The 21,523-nt window shown below is 34.4% G+C and overlaps 2 protein-coding genes across 3 annotated transcripts; one reads left to right on the top strand and one right to left on the bottom strand.

The window, feature by feature from the left end:
* Positions 1–1,447: 1,447 nt before the first annotated feature.
* LOC110628351 (beta-hexosaminidase 3) lies at positions 1,448–15,703 on the top strand. Of its 2 annotated transcripts, XM_043948806.1 has the most exons (15): positions 1,448–2,089; positions 2,456–2,530; positions 4,040–4,075; positions 4,171–4,282; positions 4,355–4,425; positions 5,896–6,026; positions 6,121–6,186; positions 11,359–11,459; positions 11,598–11,657; positions 12,250–12,283; positions 12,623–12,721; positions 12,794–12,853; positions 13,993–14,243; positions 14,592–14,773; positions 15,570–15,703. In XM_043948806.1, the coding sequence occupies exons 1-14, from the start codon at positions 1,754–1,756 to the stop codon at positions 14,756–14,758; spliced, it is 1,599 nt and encodes a 532-aa protein (XP_043804741.1). In that variant the 5' UTR covers positions 1,448–1,753; the 3' UTR covers positions 14,759–14,773; positions 15,570–15,703. The 2 variants fall into 2 exon arrangements, with proteins under 2 accessions (XP_043804741.1, XP_043804740.1); XM_043948805.1 differs by lacking the exon at positions 15,570–15,703 and having other exon boundaries at positions 1,449–2,089; positions 14,592–14,903.
* Positions 15,340–19,836, bottom strand: LOC110628418 (endoglucanase 12). Its single transcript, XM_021775067.2, has 5 exons — positions 19,166–19,836; positions 18,187–18,491; positions 17,418–18,015; positions 17,087–17,259; positions 15,340–16,030 (listed from the first exon to the last, which is right to left on the bottom strand). Exons 1-5 carry the CDS (start codon positions 19,551–19,553, stop codon positions 15,629–15,631), a joined length of 1,866 nt encoding a protein of 621 aa, XP_021630759.1. The 5' UTR covers positions 19,554–19,836; the 3' UTR covers positions 15,340–15,628.
* Positions 19,837–21,523: the final 1,687 nt, after the last annotated feature.

Raw genomic sequence — 21,523 nt, 5'->3', positions numbered from 1 at the left:
TAAACGGCTATAACTACAATTAAACCCCATTATTTTTTCTCAAAAGACCAAATAAGCTTAAAATTAAATTTTTTTTCATCAATTCAATCACCCTTATTTGCATTATTAATGATTTAAAAAAAGATTAAAATAAATTTTTATAAATAATTTTATTCTTATAAATTTTTTAAATTAAAAATTTTAAATTTTTTTATTTCAAATAAAAATTTTATAAAAAATTAATTAAATTGAATTTTTATAAAATTTTTATTTCAAACAAACCATTAATATATTTTTTAATAATAATTTTAAAATAATTTATCATTTCTATATATTTTAAAATTTTTATATTAATTAAAATACTAATTTTTATATTTAAAATTATAAAAAATAATATTTTATTATTAAAAAATAATACTTCATTTATTTTATAATTTTATTATATAATTATATTTAATATTTAAAATATTTTTAATACTTAATAAAATTTAATATTTTAATAAAAATATAAAAATTTACTGGGATTTGTTTAAGGTAAGTTCAAATCTGCCCCCTCATTTTTAAATTTTTTTTTTTTTCTGAACGTCTTACACGTTTGAATTTTGGCTGAACTACAGCTTAATCTCAGCAATTTGGTGAAATGTTAAATATAGTCCAAACTTTTAAAATTTTATAATTGTGTTCTTAATATTCAAAATAATCTGGAAATTAATATCTTCCATTAGAATCACAGTTAACTTAGACATTAATTTTAATAAAGATGATTAAAATGTTTTTTAATATATTTTTCATCTCACAATAAAATCCCTAAAATTTAATCAAATCTACAATTGAATCTCTTAATTTAATTATAAATAAATAACATTTTAATGTTTACTCATAAATATTTTAACTGTTTATAAATAAATAACTATAATTTTATAAATTTACTCTAAATAATATATTTATTCACAAATAAGGCTCTATATTTTTACTCATAAATATTATCTTTAAATATTTTTATTTTCTACGCATATTAATAATAGTACATCGAAGTTAAATTATAATTTAAAAAAAAAAAAAGAAAATGTCATTCATTAAAAAAGGAATATAAAATTAGGAAGTATATATATATATATATGTATGCACTAATATACTGTAATATTTAAGATGTAGCGTTCAGGATGAGATCAGATAGCGGAGCGACTGCACATTCACAGGCTCGCAGCAGTTGGATCACCAAACTTGCGCTACGCTGCTACCTCTACATTTATGACCTCAGGGATTTGACCGAAATAGAAAACCCTCCTTGGAATTTACAGTACAAGCTGCCGAAAAGGAAGCTTTCTCTTTTTTTTTTTTTTTTTTTTTTTTTGGGGGGGGGGGGGGTGGGTGGGGGGGGGGGTGTTGTGTGCGTGGGTAGCGGTAATTCCTTGTTTGGTTGGTTGCTTCTCGTTCGAGTTGGAAAATGAAAATGGACGGACTTGATTGGATTTTCAAATGCATCTGTCTTACTCTTAGGACAAGCAAACATATAAAACATTTATTTATATTAAATGGTCTTTATTCCAAAACAATTACTACTAACTTAATGCAAAAAGGAAAGCTTGATAAGATTGTTTGCCACCGCAAAAATTATCTTGTCCTTATATGTATCGGCTCCAGATTCCCACTTTAAAAGTGCTTTCCTTTTCTCATTTTCATATACAAATGCTGTCTTAGCAGAGCTGCTCTGCTTTCAGTTCGGAGAGAGAGAGAGAGAGAGAGAGAGAGAGAGAGAGATCTGCCTGTCACGATGGGTCTGCAATTGCTGAGAGTGTGGGTGTTGCTATTGTTGTTTGGACTCGTTGTCATTGTTGGCGGCGGAGGAGCGACTGTGGGTGACTTCAATATATGGCCAATGCCCGAATCGGTGACAAATGGGCACAGCAGACTGTACTTGGCTCCGGATTTTCAGCTCATCACTGAGGGGACTAACTATAGCGATGCATCTGGGATTTTGAAGGATGCTTTCACCACAATGATCCGTCTAATTCATATGGACCATGTCCTTGATGCCAATATCTCCGCTTTCCATCCACCTCTCATCCTTAAAGTACTTCAAGTCCTCATTTTCTCTCCAAACGATCAGGTTTTCCTGAATATTTTATATATTCTTTAATTTAAATAGCCCAACATTTTATTCCATTTTCTCGTTATATTGCAAGAGAAAAGGATTTTATTATACTTTTCGTCCCCTTGTTTACTATATCGTCCTCTTTTTTTTTTCTTTCTTTTTTTTTTTTTTCAAAATGCAAAAGATGTTGAATTTCTATAGAAATTTTGGCTTGTACGAGTCACCTTTTTGCCATATTGGGGCCCTTGTTATTAGTATGTTGCTCGTAAATAAATTACAAGTTTATAACGTGTGAAATGAAGGAAAATACAATTTAATAGATATACTAGACAAATTTAATAAACACCTTGAACTGAAAATTCTGCTGCTGCTTTACAACAGTTGCAATATGGTGTTGATGAGTCCTACAAGTTACTAGTTCCTTCACCTTACAAGCCAGATTTTGCACAGCTTGAGGTAAGTGCAACTGTTCCTTTTTCTACTTAGGATTCTTGGTTGAAATGTACTGTATTGTTTGGTGCCTGCCCAACTCCATAATTAGGTTGACGTCTCGTGACTCTGTCATGGTTTGGAGGTGTCAAATTTTATAAGATATTCAGAAAGTAGCAATATGGGAGTATCTGTTGGAAGCTATTGCACTCCTTTTCGACTTAAAACCTTCAAAGCTCTGTAGTTAAGTAGCTGTCCCAAGCTGCATGTTCATACTCTGTATTTAGAAACTAGAGTTGGATGTTATTCGATATTTCTTAAATTAGTAGGAAAAAACTGGCTACTTTTGACATATTTACACTAATTACATTGATTGTGTAGCGATGACAATGTTAGTGGAGGCAGTCTTCAGACTCTTGACCTTCGGACAATTAGAAATATTCCACAAAGGATAAGTTTGCATCCTATTCTAAGATACTGAAGGCATCATATTCACTGCCTCAAGAATTACTATGATACACGTTTCCTGGTAGAATGCTATTTCCAGCTAAAGTAAGATTAAAATAGTCCATATCTTTTTGTATTAATAATTCTTAAGAATCAAATTTCCATGACAAAACCACACTTGACGGTCTTTTTGATCTTCACAAACAAAAATTCGCTTGACCCATTTTCTGACACATTCAATACCTATAGAGCATATTCTACTTTCAATGAAATCTCTCTACAGTATACGCAAGCAAATTCTCTATTAGATTACTTTTGGTTAGCCTAAAATTGGATAACCTATCCATGTCTATATTATGAGTAAATGTTTTCCTCTCCTTTCCTCTCCTCTCTCTCTCTCCCAGACTCTTACAATTGCTATCAAGAGGCACCCTTAGGCCAAAAAAATTATACAGACTAGTGAGTCTATGAGGAAAAGATTACCAGTGGGACATGGTGGAGACAAACCACAGTATCCAAGGGCCTAATCCCAACTTAGCAATTATATCTGATTCAACAAAGCACAGAACAACACAATAGAGTTGCAACGAGGACGATGCAAAATTAAGTGGAGTAATGTGGGATTCTCATCCCACATCGATGAGGAAAAGGGGATATATAAAGTTTATATATAGCTAACTCAAAATTATTAAATAACTTGGATTAACCACTTTGAGTCAAGTGTAAAATGGGTCCAAAAGTTATTTAGGTCAGTTTAGCCAATTTTTTACCCTAACTCAATTTTCCAACTGATCATTGTTTCATGTTCTGACAATATGCCTTCCCTTATGTTGCCCTACATGGACCATTCTGAGATCTTTATCAGGAAATTGAGCTAAGAAGCCCTTTTAATTATCAATATCTACTAAACAAAAATGAAATTGATGTTTGTTATAAGTGTCTTAAATGCATTTTATGTTATCATGATGGATATGTTGGAGTAGCACTGCAGCAGATTGCAAAATCAATATGGAGTTTGGTCTACATTTTTAATTTCTGATTCATACGTAACTCTTTGATCAACTCAGATATTATTTTGTAACATTTCAGGCACGGACAGTTTATGGGGCTTTGCATGGGCTTCAGGTTAAGTGTGATTCTTTAAGACATGAACATATTGCTCGATATTATATTTAATGCCAAATTCAAGATTATCAACATATCAGATTACAATGTTGCAGACATTCAGCCAATTATGCCGTTTTAACTTTGACGCCAGAGTGATTGAAATTCTGATGGTCCCATGGACTATTATTGATAAGCCAAGGTTCTCTTATCGGGGGCTCTTGATTGGTGAGTAGTTTATTTATATGTCTGCGTGTGGATGTGTGTGCATGTCTAACTTATAGAAGGAAATTTCTGCAGACACTTCACGTCACTATCAGCCTTTGCCAATGATTAAGAAAGTGATTGATTCTATGGTCTATGTGAAACTGGTATGTGATGCATAATTAACTAAGGGTTTGTGATAGAAAGTTTTATTTGTATTTCTAGCTCTGAAATAACCACAGATAATCTGTTGTAAGTGTTACATGTAAGAAATAATTTCCAAATTGCCTTCACTGCAAAATATAATGCAGCTTCATTTTTAGCCTTTCTCTTTTACATGACTAGTGAAACAATGATGAAAAAAGAAAGAGAGAAAGAGATTTTGAGAGAAAGATACATGAGTATTTTCCTTAAGCCAATTGGGGTATATATACTACTTACAAGAATAAATTAATTCCCTAATTATAACTTAATCATATCCCAATCATATCACACAATCATATTCCTAATTATGCACACAATCACTGCAAATTTAGACTATTTACAGAAAGTATCTCAACAACTAGTATAGAGTGTAATGGCTGACGGAATTTAGAGTTTGGTTTCAATCCATTTGAATAAAAAGGGAGAGGTGACTAAGTGAATTTGGTTAATGTTTTAGTTGATATGATTAGTAAGTTGAGATATTCTAGAAGGCAAACTTTGGAAAAGAAAGAGTAAAACAGTGAAAAGAAAGCGAGAGCAGAGAAAATTTACATCAGGCATAATGCATTCCAAACCGTATCACAATACTCACAATTATGTTGTTAGGAATCATAAAAGTATAGTCAAGTGCGTAGGCATACTTATGAAAGTGCCAAAGACTATTCATTGTGATCTCATCATTTGTGAAATGCTAAATGAGGGATTCCTTATTAAAACCAAAAATTCAAGCAAACAAAACAAGTAACAACTGTACTTTGTTTAATAGGAGGATCCTAAATAATAGTTAAATAATGCTTGAGATAAAAAGAAAGGTCTAAATTTTCAAGATTAAGAATTAAATCAAGATAATTTCAATATTTCTTTTTGTTGATTCAAACAATAAGATTTAGATTTTTTTTGGATTATAACAATTTAGTCTTTGAGGAATGACAAAAACACAAATTTTCAGTTGCTTATTTTTAATGATAAATAAGTTGGTTCCTAGGGTGTGTTTTTTGCTAACATAATAGACATTCTATTAAAATTCATCATTAGTGGGTTAAAATTGTAATAAGGTAGTCTATCACGTTTAGCTTTTGTAATCATTTAACTCTGTAGTTTTAATATTTATAGTAATTGAATTCCCTTATTTTGGGTTGATTGCTTTGATTTATGGCTGACTAATGGTGAATTTCTTCAAAAGAACTATTCTGTCAACATATAAGTACCTTTCTAGTTGATTGGGTTCTTGCTTTAATTTCTGAGAAGTCTTCAGTTTCACCTTATATAGGTTGCAACATTGCATTCATTGTTATTATGGGATTACTTTATGCAAAGAATTAAGGTGGTTGTAATATCAACACAATTACGAGTTGTTTTGTGAAAACTTAAGCATATTGGTTGACATACCAATTCCCTGGTTCAGTGTGCTTCATGAATTGATCTTCATGCAGAATGTTTTGCATTGGCACATTGTAGATACACAATCTTTCCCTCTAGAGATACCCTCTTATCCAAAATTGTGGGATGGCGCTTACTCATATTCAGAGAGGTACACTTTTGCTGATGCTGCTGAAATTGTAAGGCAAGTAATTTCTGCTGTTTGCACCTTCCACATGTTTACATACTCATTTTCTCCCTGATTGTATTATCTCTAACAGTGAATAACAATGTTGCAGTTATGCCCAGAGGCGAGGAATTAATGTATTAGCTGAAATTGATGTTCCTGGACATGCACTCTCATGGTAGTAATAATGTTCTTGTTGTAAAGTTAATATTTTCCTCTAATTAATGGTGAATATTTTGTCAATTAGATTAAGGGTCTGTTTTGGCATTTCAGTTGGAATTACTGTTGAGAAAGGTATATTTTTAAATATATTAGTTAGAGAATAATAAAATATATTTTAGACTTTAACTTTGATAAGTTTTAGTAATAAGAATACTAAATTAACAAAACAGTTTTTTCAAACTATTTTTCTTCAACAGCATCTCAAATGCTTTTTTTTTCTTTTTTTTCTCTAAGAAATTGTTTTGAAACCCTAATGCCAAACGTGTACTAAAAAGTTTTTGACTCCAAAATTGACTTTTTTGTAGTAACTTTTTCAGATGGTAAGTCTATAGCTCCTAAGTTGAATTTAGGAATTCAGGCGTTGACTTGTGACCATGGGTGCTGCAAAATTAGAGAACCTTCAATTGAAACAATGGTTTAATAGATTTTTATGGATGATAACAGAGAATTTCTAATCAGCATGTTATAAGTTATAGAAAGTAAATATGTTAATATAGGAAGTAAATATTGATAGATGGATCAGTCCTCAATCTTAGGGATTGTATAATTATAGGCTTGATTTTCCTTCCTGTTTAGTTACCGTCTCTCATGTATAAATAGGTTGTAATCTCTATTGTGATATATAACAACAAAATATTATATTTCTACATGGTATCAGAGCCTTTCTCATAGAGATTTTTTTTTCTCTTCTCTCTTGTAAAGTTTTAAAATTTTTAAATTTTTTTTTGGAGACTTAGGGCTCCGTTCATTTGGGTTATCCATAAAGGGTAACATTTGGATCTCACCATCGCTGGAATCACCACACCGACTCCTTGTCAGATTTGAGGTTTGTTTACCGTTCGGGTGTTGGGTGGAGGTGTTTGATTTGGTACTGTTCATCGGCACTGTTCACGTGATACTGTTCATCGGTACTGTTCACGTGGTACTGTTCACATGGTACTGTTCACGCCGGATACTGTTTTCTGATTCTGTGTTTCCTTTGTTGCTATCGTTTTTGGGTTGGTTGTCCTTATGGCTGGAGTTAAAACCACCACCGTAACTAATGTGATTCCTATGATGACTAAAATCACGGAACACAAATTGAATGGATCTTCCGATCAGGGAATTTTGATATCTGCAGATGAGTATGCACAATTCATCCAATACCAGGCATCTATAAAATCTTCTAATTCCTCCTCTATCACTGCAATTGCCGAGTCAAGTAACTCTACTGCATGTCTTGTGTCTTCATCCTCCAAATGGGTTATTGATTCTGGTGCTACCGATCATATGTCAGGTAATTCTACCCTTTTGTCCAATCTTGAGTCTCATACATCGCTTTCTTATGTTACTCTTGCTGATGGCACTAAATCGTCTGTCATGGGTTCTGGTCATGTCAACTTAACCCCTTCTCTTTCTGTATCCTCTGTGTTATGTCTCCCTAAGTTCGCATTTAATTTGCTTTCCGTGAGTAAACTCACTCGTGCATTGAATTGTTGTGTCTCATTCTTTCCTAATCACTGTGTTTTTCAGGATCTTTCGACGAAGCAGATTATTGGTAGAGGAAGTGAGTCAGAGGGTCTTTACGTCTTGGATCAGCAACTACCTCGATCTCCTCGATCTCTGGTATGCTCCACGCGTTTAACACCTTTTGATGTTCATTGTCGTTTAGGGCATCCTTCTCTCTCGGTTTTGAAGAAGTTATATCCACAGTTTCATTCTTTGTCTATTCTAGATTGTGAGTCTTGTCAATTTGCCAAACATCATCGTTTACCTACACTGTCTCGAGTCAATAAACGGGCTTCGTGTCCCTTTGAGTTAGTCCATTCAGATGTTTGGAGTCCTTGTCCTGTTGTGTCTAAGTCTGGCTTTAAGTATTTTGTTACTTTTGTTGATGATTTCTCTCGTACTACTTGGTTATTTTTAATGAAGAGTCGTTCAGAATTATTTTCTATTTTTTGTGCATTTTATGCTGAAATCCAAACCCAATTCAATACTTCCATCCGTATATTGCAAAGTGATAATGCTAAAGAGTATTTCTCTGGGGAATTTCAATCTTATTTGTTACAAAAAGGGATTCTTCATCAGTCCTCTTGTGTTGCCACTCCTTCACAAAATGGAGTTGCTGAAAGAAAAAATCGACATCTTCTTGAAGTAGCCAGAGCCCTCTTATTCCAAATGAAGGTACCTAAATGTTTTTGGGCTGATGCTGTATCCACTGCTTGTTTTTTAATCAATCGCATGCATGCCTTCCTCCGTCCTTCATGGTGATATCCCTTATAACATTTTATTTCCCACTAAATCTTTGTTTCCTATTGAGCCACGTCTCTTTGGTTGTACTTGTTTTGTTCGTGATGTTCGTCCACAGGTTACTAAATTGGATCCCAAATCACTCAAATGTGTCTTCCTTGGCTACTCTCGACGTCAGAAAGGGTATCATTGTTTTTCTCCTGATCTGAATCGGTATCTTGTGTCTACGGATGTAACATTCTTTGAGTCCACTCCGTTTTTTCCGCCATCATCTGTTTATAACACCCAGGAGGAGGAAGATGACCTCTTGTTATACACTGTTCGCTCTTCGTCTCCTCAGACTACTACACCTTTCGCTCATGTGCTAGGTCGCCCTCCCATCTTTCATGTGTATTCCAGACGCTTAGAGGACTCTGACTCCATTCCGCTACCCGCTTCTTCATCGACCGATCCTGCTTCTATTGATCCTTCATTGTCTGATTTGGATTTGCCCATTGCTCTTCGCAAAGGTAAACGTACTTGCACTTATCCTATTTCATCTTGTGTCTCTTATGATCAATTATCCTCCTCTTCTCGTTGTTTTGTCACTGCTTTAGATTCTATTTCAATTCCCAAAACTGTTATTGAGGCTTTGTCCCATCCTGGTTGGCGTGCTGCAATGGAAGAGGAAATGATGGCCCTTGACACTAATGGTACTTGGGAGTTGATGTCCTTGCCCCCAGGAAAGCGGGCTATTGGGTGCAAATGGGTGTTTGCAGTGAAAGTAAATCCTGATGGATCTATTGCTTGCCTCAAGGCCCGTTTAGTGGCCAAAGGTTATGCACAAACTTATGGAGTTGACTATTCTGATACATTCTCTCCAGTTGCCAAGCTCGCATCTGTCCGATTGTTTATTTCCTTGGCGGCTACTCATGATTGGCCTTTGCATCAACTGGATATTAAAAATGCTTTTCTTCATGGTGATCTTCAGGAGGAGGTTTATATTGAGGACCACCTGGTTTTGTTGCTCAGGGGGAGTCAGGTAAGGTTTGTAGACTTCGAAAATCGCTTTATGGCTTGAAACAGAGTCCTCGGGCATGGTTTGGCAGGTTTAGTGAGGTGGTCCAACAGTTTGGAATGAAGATGAGTAAGTGTGATCACTCAGTGTTTTATAGAAATTCTGATAGTGGAGTAATTCTGCTTGTAGTATATGTGGATGATATCGTTATCACAGGAAGTGACATTGCTGGCATCACATCCCTAAAAGAATTTCTTAAAACACAGTTTCATACAAAGGATTTGAGTTCCTTGAAATATTTCTTGGGAATCGAAGTTATGCGGTGTAAGAAAGGCATCTTCTTGTCTCAAAGAAAATATGTTCTTGATTTGTTGGCAGAAACAGGAAAATTGGGTGCTAAGCCTTGTAGTGCCCCAATGACCCTTAACCTTCAACTTACCACAGAAGACAGTGAGTCATTTGCAGATCCTGGAAGGTATAGAAGATTAGTTGGCAAGCTGAATTATTTGACGGTGACTCGTCCTGATATTGCATATTCAGTGAGTGTGGTAAGTCAGTTTATGTCTTCTCCTACTGTTGCCCAGTGGGATGCTCTGGGACAGATTCTTTGTTACCTTAAAGGGGCCCCAGGGCGAGGCCTATTCTATGGTAACCATGGGCACTCAAATATTGAATGCTTTTGTGATGCTGATTGGGCAGGCTCGAAAGTTGATAGGAGGTCAATTACTGGGTATTGTGTTTTTGTGGGAGGTAACTTGGTCTCATGGAAAAGTAAGAAGCAAAATGTGGTCTCCCGTTCCAGTGCTGAATCTGAATATCGAGCTATGGCACAAGCCGTTTGTGAAATCTTGTGGGTACGTCAACTGTTGGAAGAAGTTGGGTTCACAAATTCGGTGCCTGCTAAGTTGTGGTGTGATAATCAAGCAGCTATCCACATTGCCTCCAATCCAGTATTTTACAAGAGGACTAAACACATCGAGATTGATTGTCATTTTGTTCGTGAAAATGTCCAACAAAAGATAATATCAACAGGATATATCCGAACTGGAGAACAATTAGGAGATATTTTCACTAAAGCTCTAAATGGGACTCGAGTTGATTATATATGTAACAAGTTGGGCATGATTAACATTTATGATCCAACTTGAGGGGGAGTGTTATAAGTTATAGAAAGTAAATATGTTAATATAGGAAGTAAATATTGATAGATGGATCAGTCCTCAATCTTAGGGATTGTATAATTATAGGCTTGCTTTTCCTTCCTGTTGAGTTACCGTCTCTCATGTATAAATAGGTTGTAATCTCTATTGTGATATATAACGATAAAATATTATATTTCTACAGCATAAGTAACAACAAACCATTAACCCTGGTTTCAGTTTGGGCTAGAACGTAGAAAGGTTTTTTAAGTGCCAAAAGAGGACCTTAATGGCTTAATTTTTTATCCGTTGTCAGTTTCTCATCCTTGCAATTAGCATCAGTAAAATTTATACAAAGTAATAACTGACAAGGGTGAATGATTTGCAGAAACAAACATGACAAGCAGTTAGTCTCTGTCTGGTTTTATTGTTAAAGTCTTAGGTCTGATACAAAGTTCACATGCTGGAAGGCAGTTAAATAGTTGTATCATACATAAACATTGACAGGGTAGGATTGTTCATATCACATACTTTGCAATTGAACCTTAAGCAGATATTGCTCTTTAATGGCCATCTTAAAGTGGGTAGATGATCTAGATTGGCACAAGTTAAAGGCATTGATTTCAGAAAACCCTATGGCACTTGGAATTTGGAAAGACCCAAAAAAAAGTTGTTTATCTTCTTCTTTGTATTATGACCATTAAGGTATATCACATACAAGATATTCAAGTAACATAATGGCAATTTTTCTTTTCCTTTATAGGGGAAGAGGCTATCCTTCTCTTTGGCCATCAAAAAATTGCCAACAGCCTCTTGATGTGAGCAATGAGTTTACATTTAAAGTGATAGACGGAATTCTTTCAGGTATTGCCTCACTGCCCTCACAAACATGATGGAATTTGATGTTATCATCTTATGAAGACATTAGGAAAATAAAGTGTCAATGAAAATTTTCTTGTAAGTGTGCTTAATTCGGTAAGGTTTGTATTTTTCATGTTTCAGATTTCAGTAAGATCTTTAAATTCAAATTTGTTCACTTGGGAGGTGATGAAGTCGACACAAGTAAGTTTAACACCTACATTTGAGCCCCTCACTATCAGTGGCACTCAACATATATTGTCCATTACATATGCCTAATCTCCCCCTAGCTCCTAAGGCCTCTAATTTTTTTTTTCCCTTTTCAAGGTTTAATGTGATAGTCTTTGTGATTGCAATCTAAAGTTATCTTTCTAAATCTTTTGGGATAAAAATTTGTTATGTAGTTGCAATGACTACTGTTTATTTTATGGGTCTTAACCAGTAATCAAATCTTGAAGCAGGAATAATTATCTTGAAGCTTAGCTTCACAGATTCTCAAGCCTTTGTGTGTTTTCTTAACATTCTTGCTTATTTAACTTGAGTGTGACGAAGCCACTTGCAAGGTGAGAAATGATGCAAGAAACTTTAGTGTAGGAAAGAGAAGTTGTAGAAAAATGTGGAGGTGGACATATAAATTTCAGCAATGGTCACAAAGGGTAGTGATCTCCTTTAGGGATATTAATCTTCCATCTGTTTTTCTTTTTCTTTTTTTCTTTTTTCAATTTCGATTACATGATTTTCACCACTCCCTTATCTCTTATGAAACTGAATCATACAATTGCATTATTCATTTCAGGTTGTTGGACGTCAACTCCTCGCATAATAAACTGGTATCAACCATTCGACATTATTATGGTTGCAGTCTATCCTATGATATTATGTTAGAAGTCACATCCCAACTGTCATAACATTTTGTGGATATTATTCATTAGCTCTACTTGATAGGCATCCACTTCTTAAAATCCAGTATTGTTTAAAGGATAACTCTGTTGTGGAACCCATAATTGTTATTTTTTAAACTAACTAATTTGTTATGTTATATGTTTTAGTTACACTTATTATTCCAATTCCATGCATGCAAGAGAGCACGGAAATTCTAATAATACAACATTTTGAGCCTTCACTGCCAAGAAAGCCTATCACATTCCTGACTGCCCTGAAAACCGCAGGTTAAAAAAGCATGGTATGAATGAATCTGAAGCTTATCAGTACTTTGTCTTGCGAGCACAGAAAATAGCATTGTCCCATGGATATGAAATTGTTAACTGGTAATTTACCTTACGGAAAAAGTTCAATATCAGTTACTTAATTTGGATCATATCTGATCATGAATGTAACAGGGAAGAAACCTTCAACAATTTTGGCGGTAAATTGAGCCGAAAAACTGTGGTGCACAACTGGTATCTCCTTCTATTTATTACTGTAACCTAGACATTTATGCTTTGGGCACAATGACATATAGTTACCATGTTATAATGCACCTTCTCTTGGTTCACTGCATCTTCTCTTGGTTCACTCTTGGGTATTAAATAAATATATACTAAAATCATATGCTTGTTATCAAGTTATTTTTCCATTACACACATTTGGTTGACTAACTTGTAATATTTAAAAAGCTTAGGCAAAGATTATAAATAAAACTTGTGAGAAAAAGAAAAGCATCATCACCATTTTGCTTTGCTTTAATTTTTGAATTTTGCTAGTGTTAATGGTTCTTTAAATCACACACACACACACACACACACACACACACACACACACACACACACGCACGTATATGTGTGTGTGTGTTTTATAATCCCATTGTCTTCTATCACAGTTGCTAACACCTTCCATTTTATTTGGGGTTTACAGATTTACTCCACTATATTCAGCTGAAACTCTCATGTTCTCCATCTTATAGTGGAATGACCAAATATCCTAAAATATATATGTGTGCACCTAAAAGTTTAAAATTAGTAGGATTGAAGAGAAAACATGAGTTATTAAGTTGTTGTATACAACAGAAACCAAAAAGGTCCTTGATTGTTTCTCTCACTAGAAGAATGTATTTTCTGAAATTAGAAAGTTATTAACACCTAAGAATACCAGTTTAACTTTTGGCTCCTTTTGCAAAGTAAATACAGCAATACTGGTCATTTTAAAGGAATTACATGAACGAAAATGTAGCTTTGATTGCATTCTCATGGATACTCAGACAGCGTTGTCTTTAAACATTTCGGGAGAATCTGCTTTCCACTTTAGCATGTCATTTTCATTGTTCCACGGTGATGCTGAAAACAAACTAAGGCACTTGTGAAATCTTCTCCATTCATTGCTAGTTTAACTTAGGATTCCTTGCAAACTCCCTGTAAAATGCTTTATATTTAAATTACACATTCTTTTCATGTACTCAATTCAGGTGTTAAGTGTTACACTTTTTTTTTTGGGAAGTTGTAGAGTGCACTGTTTTTATGCATTGAAACTCAGAGAAGATCCTTGCAGAGACCACAGGGATATAACTCTTTTGTACCCTTTCAACTTACAAGTTCCCTTGCAGGCTTGGTGATGGTGTTGCTGAAAAAGTGGTTGCTGCTGGATTGAGGTGCATTGTCAGCAACCAGGACAATTGGTATTTAGATCATTTGGATACTACTTGGCAACAATTTTATATGAATGAACCTCTCACAAACATCACAAACACTGAGCAACAAAAGTTGGTTATTGGAGGTGAGGTATGTATGTGGGGAGAAACAATAGATGGATCAGATATTGAGCAAACAATATGGCCACGGGCTGCAGCAGCTGCAGGTAATCAACTATTTTTCATGTCAATTCAAATGAAATTTCTGATATAGTGCTCCATAGATCTCGAGAAAAGTCTTGGATTTATGAATCTAAACATTTTGAGCAATTACCTATGCATTAATGAAATCACCTGTAAACCCTGAAGAAAAGAACGCATGGTATAACTGCTGTTAATGAATGAGGGATGTGACTGGCAATCTCATTTTAAGAGGTGCCAGGAGATTATTTGTGTTCAGTTGACTCATAAAACCAAACTTAGAGGCGCTCCAACATGTTGAGTTTCTTTTCTGAATCTAATGTTGCATTTAACTGACATATTCTTTGTTACTCTTAAAAACTCTCAAATTGAAGAGCGGTTATGGACAACTTATGACAAGCTTGCTAAGGATCCAAAGCGAGTTACTAGAAGATTAGCACACTTCAGGTGTCTGTTAAATCAAAGAGGAGTAGCAGCAGCTCCGCTAGCTGGACCTGGACGAGGAGCCCCTCAAGAGCCAGGTTCTTGCTACTCACAGTAGCAATTATATATTCAGGCACATCTCCTATTCTTATGGGTGGAATACAGTCTGTTTCTATTAATCATTTGTGATGACACCATAATAATGCATCATAATAAACATCAGATTGCTACTGGTTCCAACTCACAAAGTTAAGTTTCCTTCATCCTTGAAAAATGTGTGGATGCACTTCAAAAATAATAGGTTGAATCAACTGAAAATAGGAAAAATAACGCGTCCATTTCAAAAATGGAACCACCTAACTCTCAAAATCATGCTGAATTGATATTAGTGAAAACTGAAATTCAGCGAACTGAATTGAGATTATAGTGAAAACTGAAATTCAGTGAACCGAAATAATAACTATGCTAACAAAAATCTTGAGGCTCCACTTCAAAGTTATGTAAAAATGCGCAATATCAATAATGCCCTCCAAACCAAGCAAAAACAGTATATTTTTGTGTTTAGAGAATAAGAAGAAAAGGAGTTGGACGCATTTACCTCAAAAGGGGGGGGGAAGGCGATGAAATGTGAAAAGCGAATTTTGTTAAAACAAAAAAGAAGGATCAAGAAATTGGGGGGGGGGGGGAGAAAGAACATTAGGAAGGCCAAAATTTTTATTGGAAAAAAAAAAAAGAAATAAAGAGGTAGGTGTGCTCCAAACCGATTAGGTCTGTGTATAGTAAAAATCTACATATACTTGAAAGAGAGTACATAATAAATATGTAAAACAGCAAGTTTCAGGGAGCCTCACTCCCATATGTATGAAGCATTTTATAGGTTCTGTTGTTCTCGAATGTGTATAATTTTAGTTCTGGAACAAAACTCACAGGAATATGGGGTATGCAACAAAGCTCCATCCATGGGGATGAATTGTATGATCAGAAGTTTTCAGGGCTTCCAAGGTGGAGGTGGTGGTGGGCTTTGAGGGTAGAGTGGTGGAACTGCTGAGAAGATTGCATTCTTATCAATGCCAAAGCCGCCGCCGCTAGTCAGGGAGACAAGTGCAGCAACTAGACCTGCATTTCCAGCTAAGGTTGGTTCGGTTTGGTTAAAATTAGTACGCACATCGTGGAAGTTGTCAAACCTATCAGGCCCTCCAACCATGGCTCCTGTAATGTTATTAGGATTGCGATTGCGGCTGTCACGCCACTTCCATCCACCCGTGCAAGAGTACCTCTTGTTGTCATGGGGTATTGATGCTCCACGGTGATGCACATGTCTGGGGAACTTACTGCCATAGCCCACCACGTAGCTCATATTCATGGGATTTTTACCTAGAATGTAGTCTATCTGTATCAAAGCAGATATACGCAGATGATCAGATCTGGCACAGCTATGAGCTCTAGCTATATACATATACACAAACACAGAGGGGCCTGGATATGAAAGGCTAAATATTTGTACTAATAGACAATTAGGTTATCCCTTGACCTAATCCATGCAAACAATCTCATTTAATTTCATTTTATGTTAGTCACATCATATTATTGTGCTTTGTTCTGCTATGAATCTGGTGTAGTCAAAATTTTCCCTTAACAATTGTATCCAATCGCTCTAATTTTGGATTTAAATTGTCAAACCTTATCTAACCATCAAAATATGAGTAGATTGCAGATTTTGAACTGTTTTTCATCCACAATGAAGTGCATTGAGAATAAACATTTTTTGGCCTTTTTAAAAAAAAAAAAAAATTCAAATTTTCTCCAATTGATGTAAACATTTAAATGTATATATATAAATTGTTTTTGATCTTAAAGGTTTTGACAATTTAATTTGAACTCTTAAATTATAGTAGAGTAAGACAGATTGTTAAAAGTTCTAATATTTGATCAAGATATTCGTTAATTAATTAAATCTTCAACTTTATTTTCTTGAATTATTATTAAAACTATAATTTTACCATATCTAGTCATTTTCGTAACTATTTAAGTGTCAAATAGTGATAAGATATTAAGTGACTAAATAATTAAGAACTGAGTTTGGATGTAGTTGATCAACTAGAAAATGAAGCGCAAGAATATGTTAAAAATATAATAAACTATAATAATATTTTATAATTTCAAAAAATTTGGATAAAAATTTTAATAGAATTTTATTGAATCATGGCAAGAATTGAACGGTTAGATAGATTATTAAATTGTGGAACGCTCAAAATGATTTAACTTATTTTCATAATTAGACTTCTATTTAAAATTAAAATATATATTTAGATATAATTAATTGTGTATGGACATAAATGTTTGGCATTAAAATGAAGATAAATTCGGCTATATAGTTTCACTACTGTAGCTAATCACTGTATATACCTTGACACTAGAAGTATTGATGAAGATGAAGAGTGGGTACCTGGGAGGTGGCAAAACTCCTAAGATCATTCAATGAAACAAACTTGGGACCGCAGTTGATTCCTGGAACGCTACTGGCATTCAAGTAGTCAACAAATAGTGATGCCAAGAAGGCAGCATTAGCTACATACTGAAGAGGTTGTGGCTTTCCCTGGTTCAGTTGGATCATTCCCCCTGCAAATTTATTTAGACGTGCAAACTGTTACTAAATAAATTATTAAAATATTTGATCATCATCTCCAAGTTAAACTGCCATTTATTTGAAAACCATTAATATTACAACAACTATTGTATGAGCAAATTAATGAAGGACATGCTATATATGTACGTACCTTTGGTCCAGTTGAATACATGGAACTGTTGAAGATAAGAACACATATTAAGACCTGTGACATTGTGATACATCCTCAACATGTCCTCGTAAGGATATCCCGGACTCAAGAATATCCTAAACCTGGTTAACAAAAGCATGGCCGCAGGCAACTTATTATCCCAACTCAGCACACTCAAATTTGGAGTCATGTAAAACGCCCTGGAGTTCTTAGGGATGCCTGGGTTGGTTGCCAAGCTAATATAGCTGATATTTCCAGTGGCGTAGTACAACCACGCAGCACCCCACATGTACTCATCATAATAGCCAGTGGAGTTGTAGAAGGGTTCAACGTAAGGTTGTCCTCGAGAATATGGTCTGCGTTTTCCACCTTCCCTGGCAAAATCAAAGACAGTTACTGCGCCTTTTACAAGCATTTTAGAGTAGGCATTATTGTCTCGGAACACTATTGAGGCTGCTGCTAAAGCTGCCGCAATTTCCCCTGCAAGGTCAGGGCCTGCATTTACAAATATGGAAGGGCGCCTATAATCCATGTCTTCTGGTCTTTCCCAACAATAGTGATCATCTGGAGTTGTAGAGCCGTTTAAAGATCCGCCCACCTGGCGAATTAATAAATCAAAGTTGTAAAAACACAACTCCAATAAACGGAAAGAACACAATAACAAATATGTACAGTGGAAACCATACGTATATAATTAAAATAGGTAAGATCTATATGTCTATGTCTTGAGTGAGTGGTGTAAGTAAGCTTTTTCCTCGATTAATTATACCTGGCAATAAATTTTGTCAATTTTTGTGGCACTGGAGTTGAATGTTAAGAGCAAGTAATCAGTACCCCACTTAATGAGATCTCGCATATGGTTATACTCGCCAATGGCCTTGTATTTGTGATTGTATTCGATGAGACTCCAGCTCAACATCGTCATGGTAAATGCCATGGGAAAATGGAACTTGACATTATCTCCAGCATCATAGTATCCTCCAACAAGCCCTCCCTTAAAATCTGTATCATTGCCGTCCTGTAGCCCTGAATCCCCTCTCCATGGTATGCCATTATTCTTGGGCAATTTACCAGCTGCATGCACCACTTCATTTGATTAAAATTTTAATCTGAACTATGTTTTATTTATGAATTTATTTGGAATTTTTATACATGAAAACAACTAAATTATACTTGAGTTATCATGCATGTACACAGATATGTAGTTCCCACGACTGGTACAATGGCAAAGATTTTCCTTTACATATGTACCAATCCATTATCTAATTTCCTTCATGGACGTCTACATTTCTTGTGTATACGAAAATAATGGAATTATTGGCATTCCAAGTGATGAATGCGTTAGTTCAACGACCTAGATAACAACATGTTCATAATGTGTATCTATATATGTGCATGATTTTAAACTTTCGAAACAACACTATATGATCGTCGATTTAAAGTTTAAAATTGTAAGTTTGTCTAAATTCAACCGATTTGAGATTTTTTTTCTTTAAGCAATACTGTAATGAGAAAAGGAAAGTTCCTTTTTACCCCTCTATTTAGAAAATTGCCCATAACATATGCATGCATGAGATGAATTTTCTCATGACATATGTGTCATCAATTTGATTCGTTGAATTAAAATGGCAAAAATAATTATTTATTTACTTTTGTTACGCACTATTTGACTTCAAATTAGCAGGTAAGATTGAATATTTATTAGAGACAGAAAATTAATTAAGGTATGTAATGTATAGGTGACTTACATTTCTGGGCATTGAAAAAGAGGAGGGCCTTGTGGAGGGCAAGCGTGTAATTGTCAGGAGGAGGAGGAGGAGACTTATGATCGGGCAAAGTCTTGACGATGATGGTGGGAAGTGCAATGACCATAAACACAACGACAAGGGAATATAGAGTCCACTTGAAGGCCTTGGTACTGCAAACTATGCATCCTAAGTCCACATACTTCTTCTTCTTGGTCTCTTGAGGGTAGAGTAACCAGCTCTGTTGTGTCTCATCCAGATTACGGTAGTGCTGTTGAGAATGAAGGGCTCCCCTATCCCATTCCATGTTCCGGCTCCTATCATCGTCTGTTGTCGATTCTGCACCATTCATAATCTCAAACGATCCTCCCCAGTTATTCCCCGAATGCATTTTCTCCCTCCCTTTCTTTATTTTCCTCTCAACAGAGAATAGAGGGGGGGCTTAGCGATCAGAAGATGAAAGAGAGAAGTCGACTCTACCGAAGACAATGGCGATCAAAACAATTGTCTAGTGGAAGAAGTTTGTGGGAGAGAAAAGAAAATGGCGTTTCTCTCTCTCTCTACGTCTTAATTTGTATTTGGAACTGACCATATAGCATTCGGAGATCGAGTTGACTTGACAAACCGAGTATTTTTCTTTAGATTATTAATTAGCATTTAACTTTAAACTTTAATTGTATGTAAATTCCCCAAGTTCTGTCTTAGGCTTAGCTAGGGACATTAGATTAGCTGGCGATGGAGGAGATATGACCTTCTACTACTATATATTTAATCCAAGTTTTTCAAATTTCCAATGGAAAATTTACCAAGTCAACTATCATCATGTAAATTACGCGTTTTGGGCAGGGCATGTGTCCATGTCCTTATAATTTATTTATTTATTTTTACGACTTTAATATCATTTAATTAAAACTTTTTTTTTCATCTTTACTTAATTTAATGGATAAAAATATATTGCTTATACGAATTATTTAAATTTGAATTATTATATTTTAATTTTTAATTAAAAAAATAATTTTTTAATTAAATTACTCATTTAATTAAAATTCGTTAATTTATTTCGATTTGTTTCCTCCTCTCGTTATCTTCTCACCCGCTTTGACATTTTCTATAATACATTATTAAGTAAGAAGACTGCGAATATATATATATATATACTGCTGGGAAATGACATCAAAAATGCTTGCACGATTAGTTATGAAAAACTATATATAAAAATATAAATAATGTTTTTCAAATACATATATATAATATGAGGGCATGGCATGTGTGAAAAAAAGAATATTTCAAACCAGAGAATATTTTCCATCTAACAAATTCTTCTACATAAATTGGGATGGTTAGTTGTAAACTAGGAGTGATTGACGCATGATAAAATGGCCGGAAACTGCCCCACTCTACTATTGATTATGGTCAAAACTACAACCTTTCCTTTCTGTTCGGTTATTTTTCCCCCCTGAAAGTCCATCTTTCTTTAAAATGATGCTGGAGTGGAAGTTTATTTTATAAGCTGTACAGGATACAGGAATAATAATAATAATACATTTTGCTTTATTTACTGATTAATACAGGTCTTCTAATGATTTTTTTTTTTAAAAAAAAAAAAGCAAGCCTTCAGAGTTTAGATGATGGAAAAGATAAGTCAGCTCTCCACATATGGTGTGAAGTTCTTAAAGAAGTTGGACAAAAGAAAAAAAAAATAAAGTTCTTAAAGAAGGGATGACGAATGCATCGACGCAAACGCACCTTCAATTGATGTCTACACCCCAACTAACTAATTCTGCTATTTTCTAATTTTTTTCCCTACGCCAAATTACTTCCCTCATCTACCATTATACTAACCTTTTTTAAATGTATAATTTTACTAATTTTCTACATATAGTTATTATGATAATACATTAACTTTCAATAACCAAGCATTAAGTAAATTTTAAACTATATAAATAATAAAAGTAAAATGAATATGTTTTAAAAAAATAGTCTAATACAAATTAAATATATAAAATGAAAAATACCTCAAGAAATCCATAATGCTGATGATGAGAGGAAAATTATTAAAAATATTAGTTTAAATCACATCATATAATAAAATAATCTTCTTTTATCAGCAGAGGCATATAATAATCTTTGAATAAATTGAATTATTAAAATTTTATTTTTGATATGTGTAACTTATTTTTAAAGGAAATTTTTTAAATATAAATGTATATAAAAAAATGAGTGCATAAATAACAAATACTATAAAAACTTGTATTAATAATTGATGATATGAGATCCAGAAAAATGGGGTTTTACAATGAGTTCTGTAAATCTGGAAAAACTTAGACCTAGAGGAGAGAATTTCTCCTTTTATATGTTTCC

The sequence above is a fragment of the Manihot esculenta genome, chromosome 12 (genome assembly GCF_001659605.2).
Source record: "Manihot esculenta cultivar AM560-2 chromosome 12, M.esculenta_v8, whole genome shotgun sequence".
Classification (NCBI taxonomy): domain Eukaryota; kingdom Viridiplantae; phylum Streptophyta; class Magnoliopsida; order Malpighiales; family Euphorbiaceae; genus Manihot; species Manihot esculenta.
This window is presented reverse-complemented; position numbering and strand designations above follow the sequence as displayed.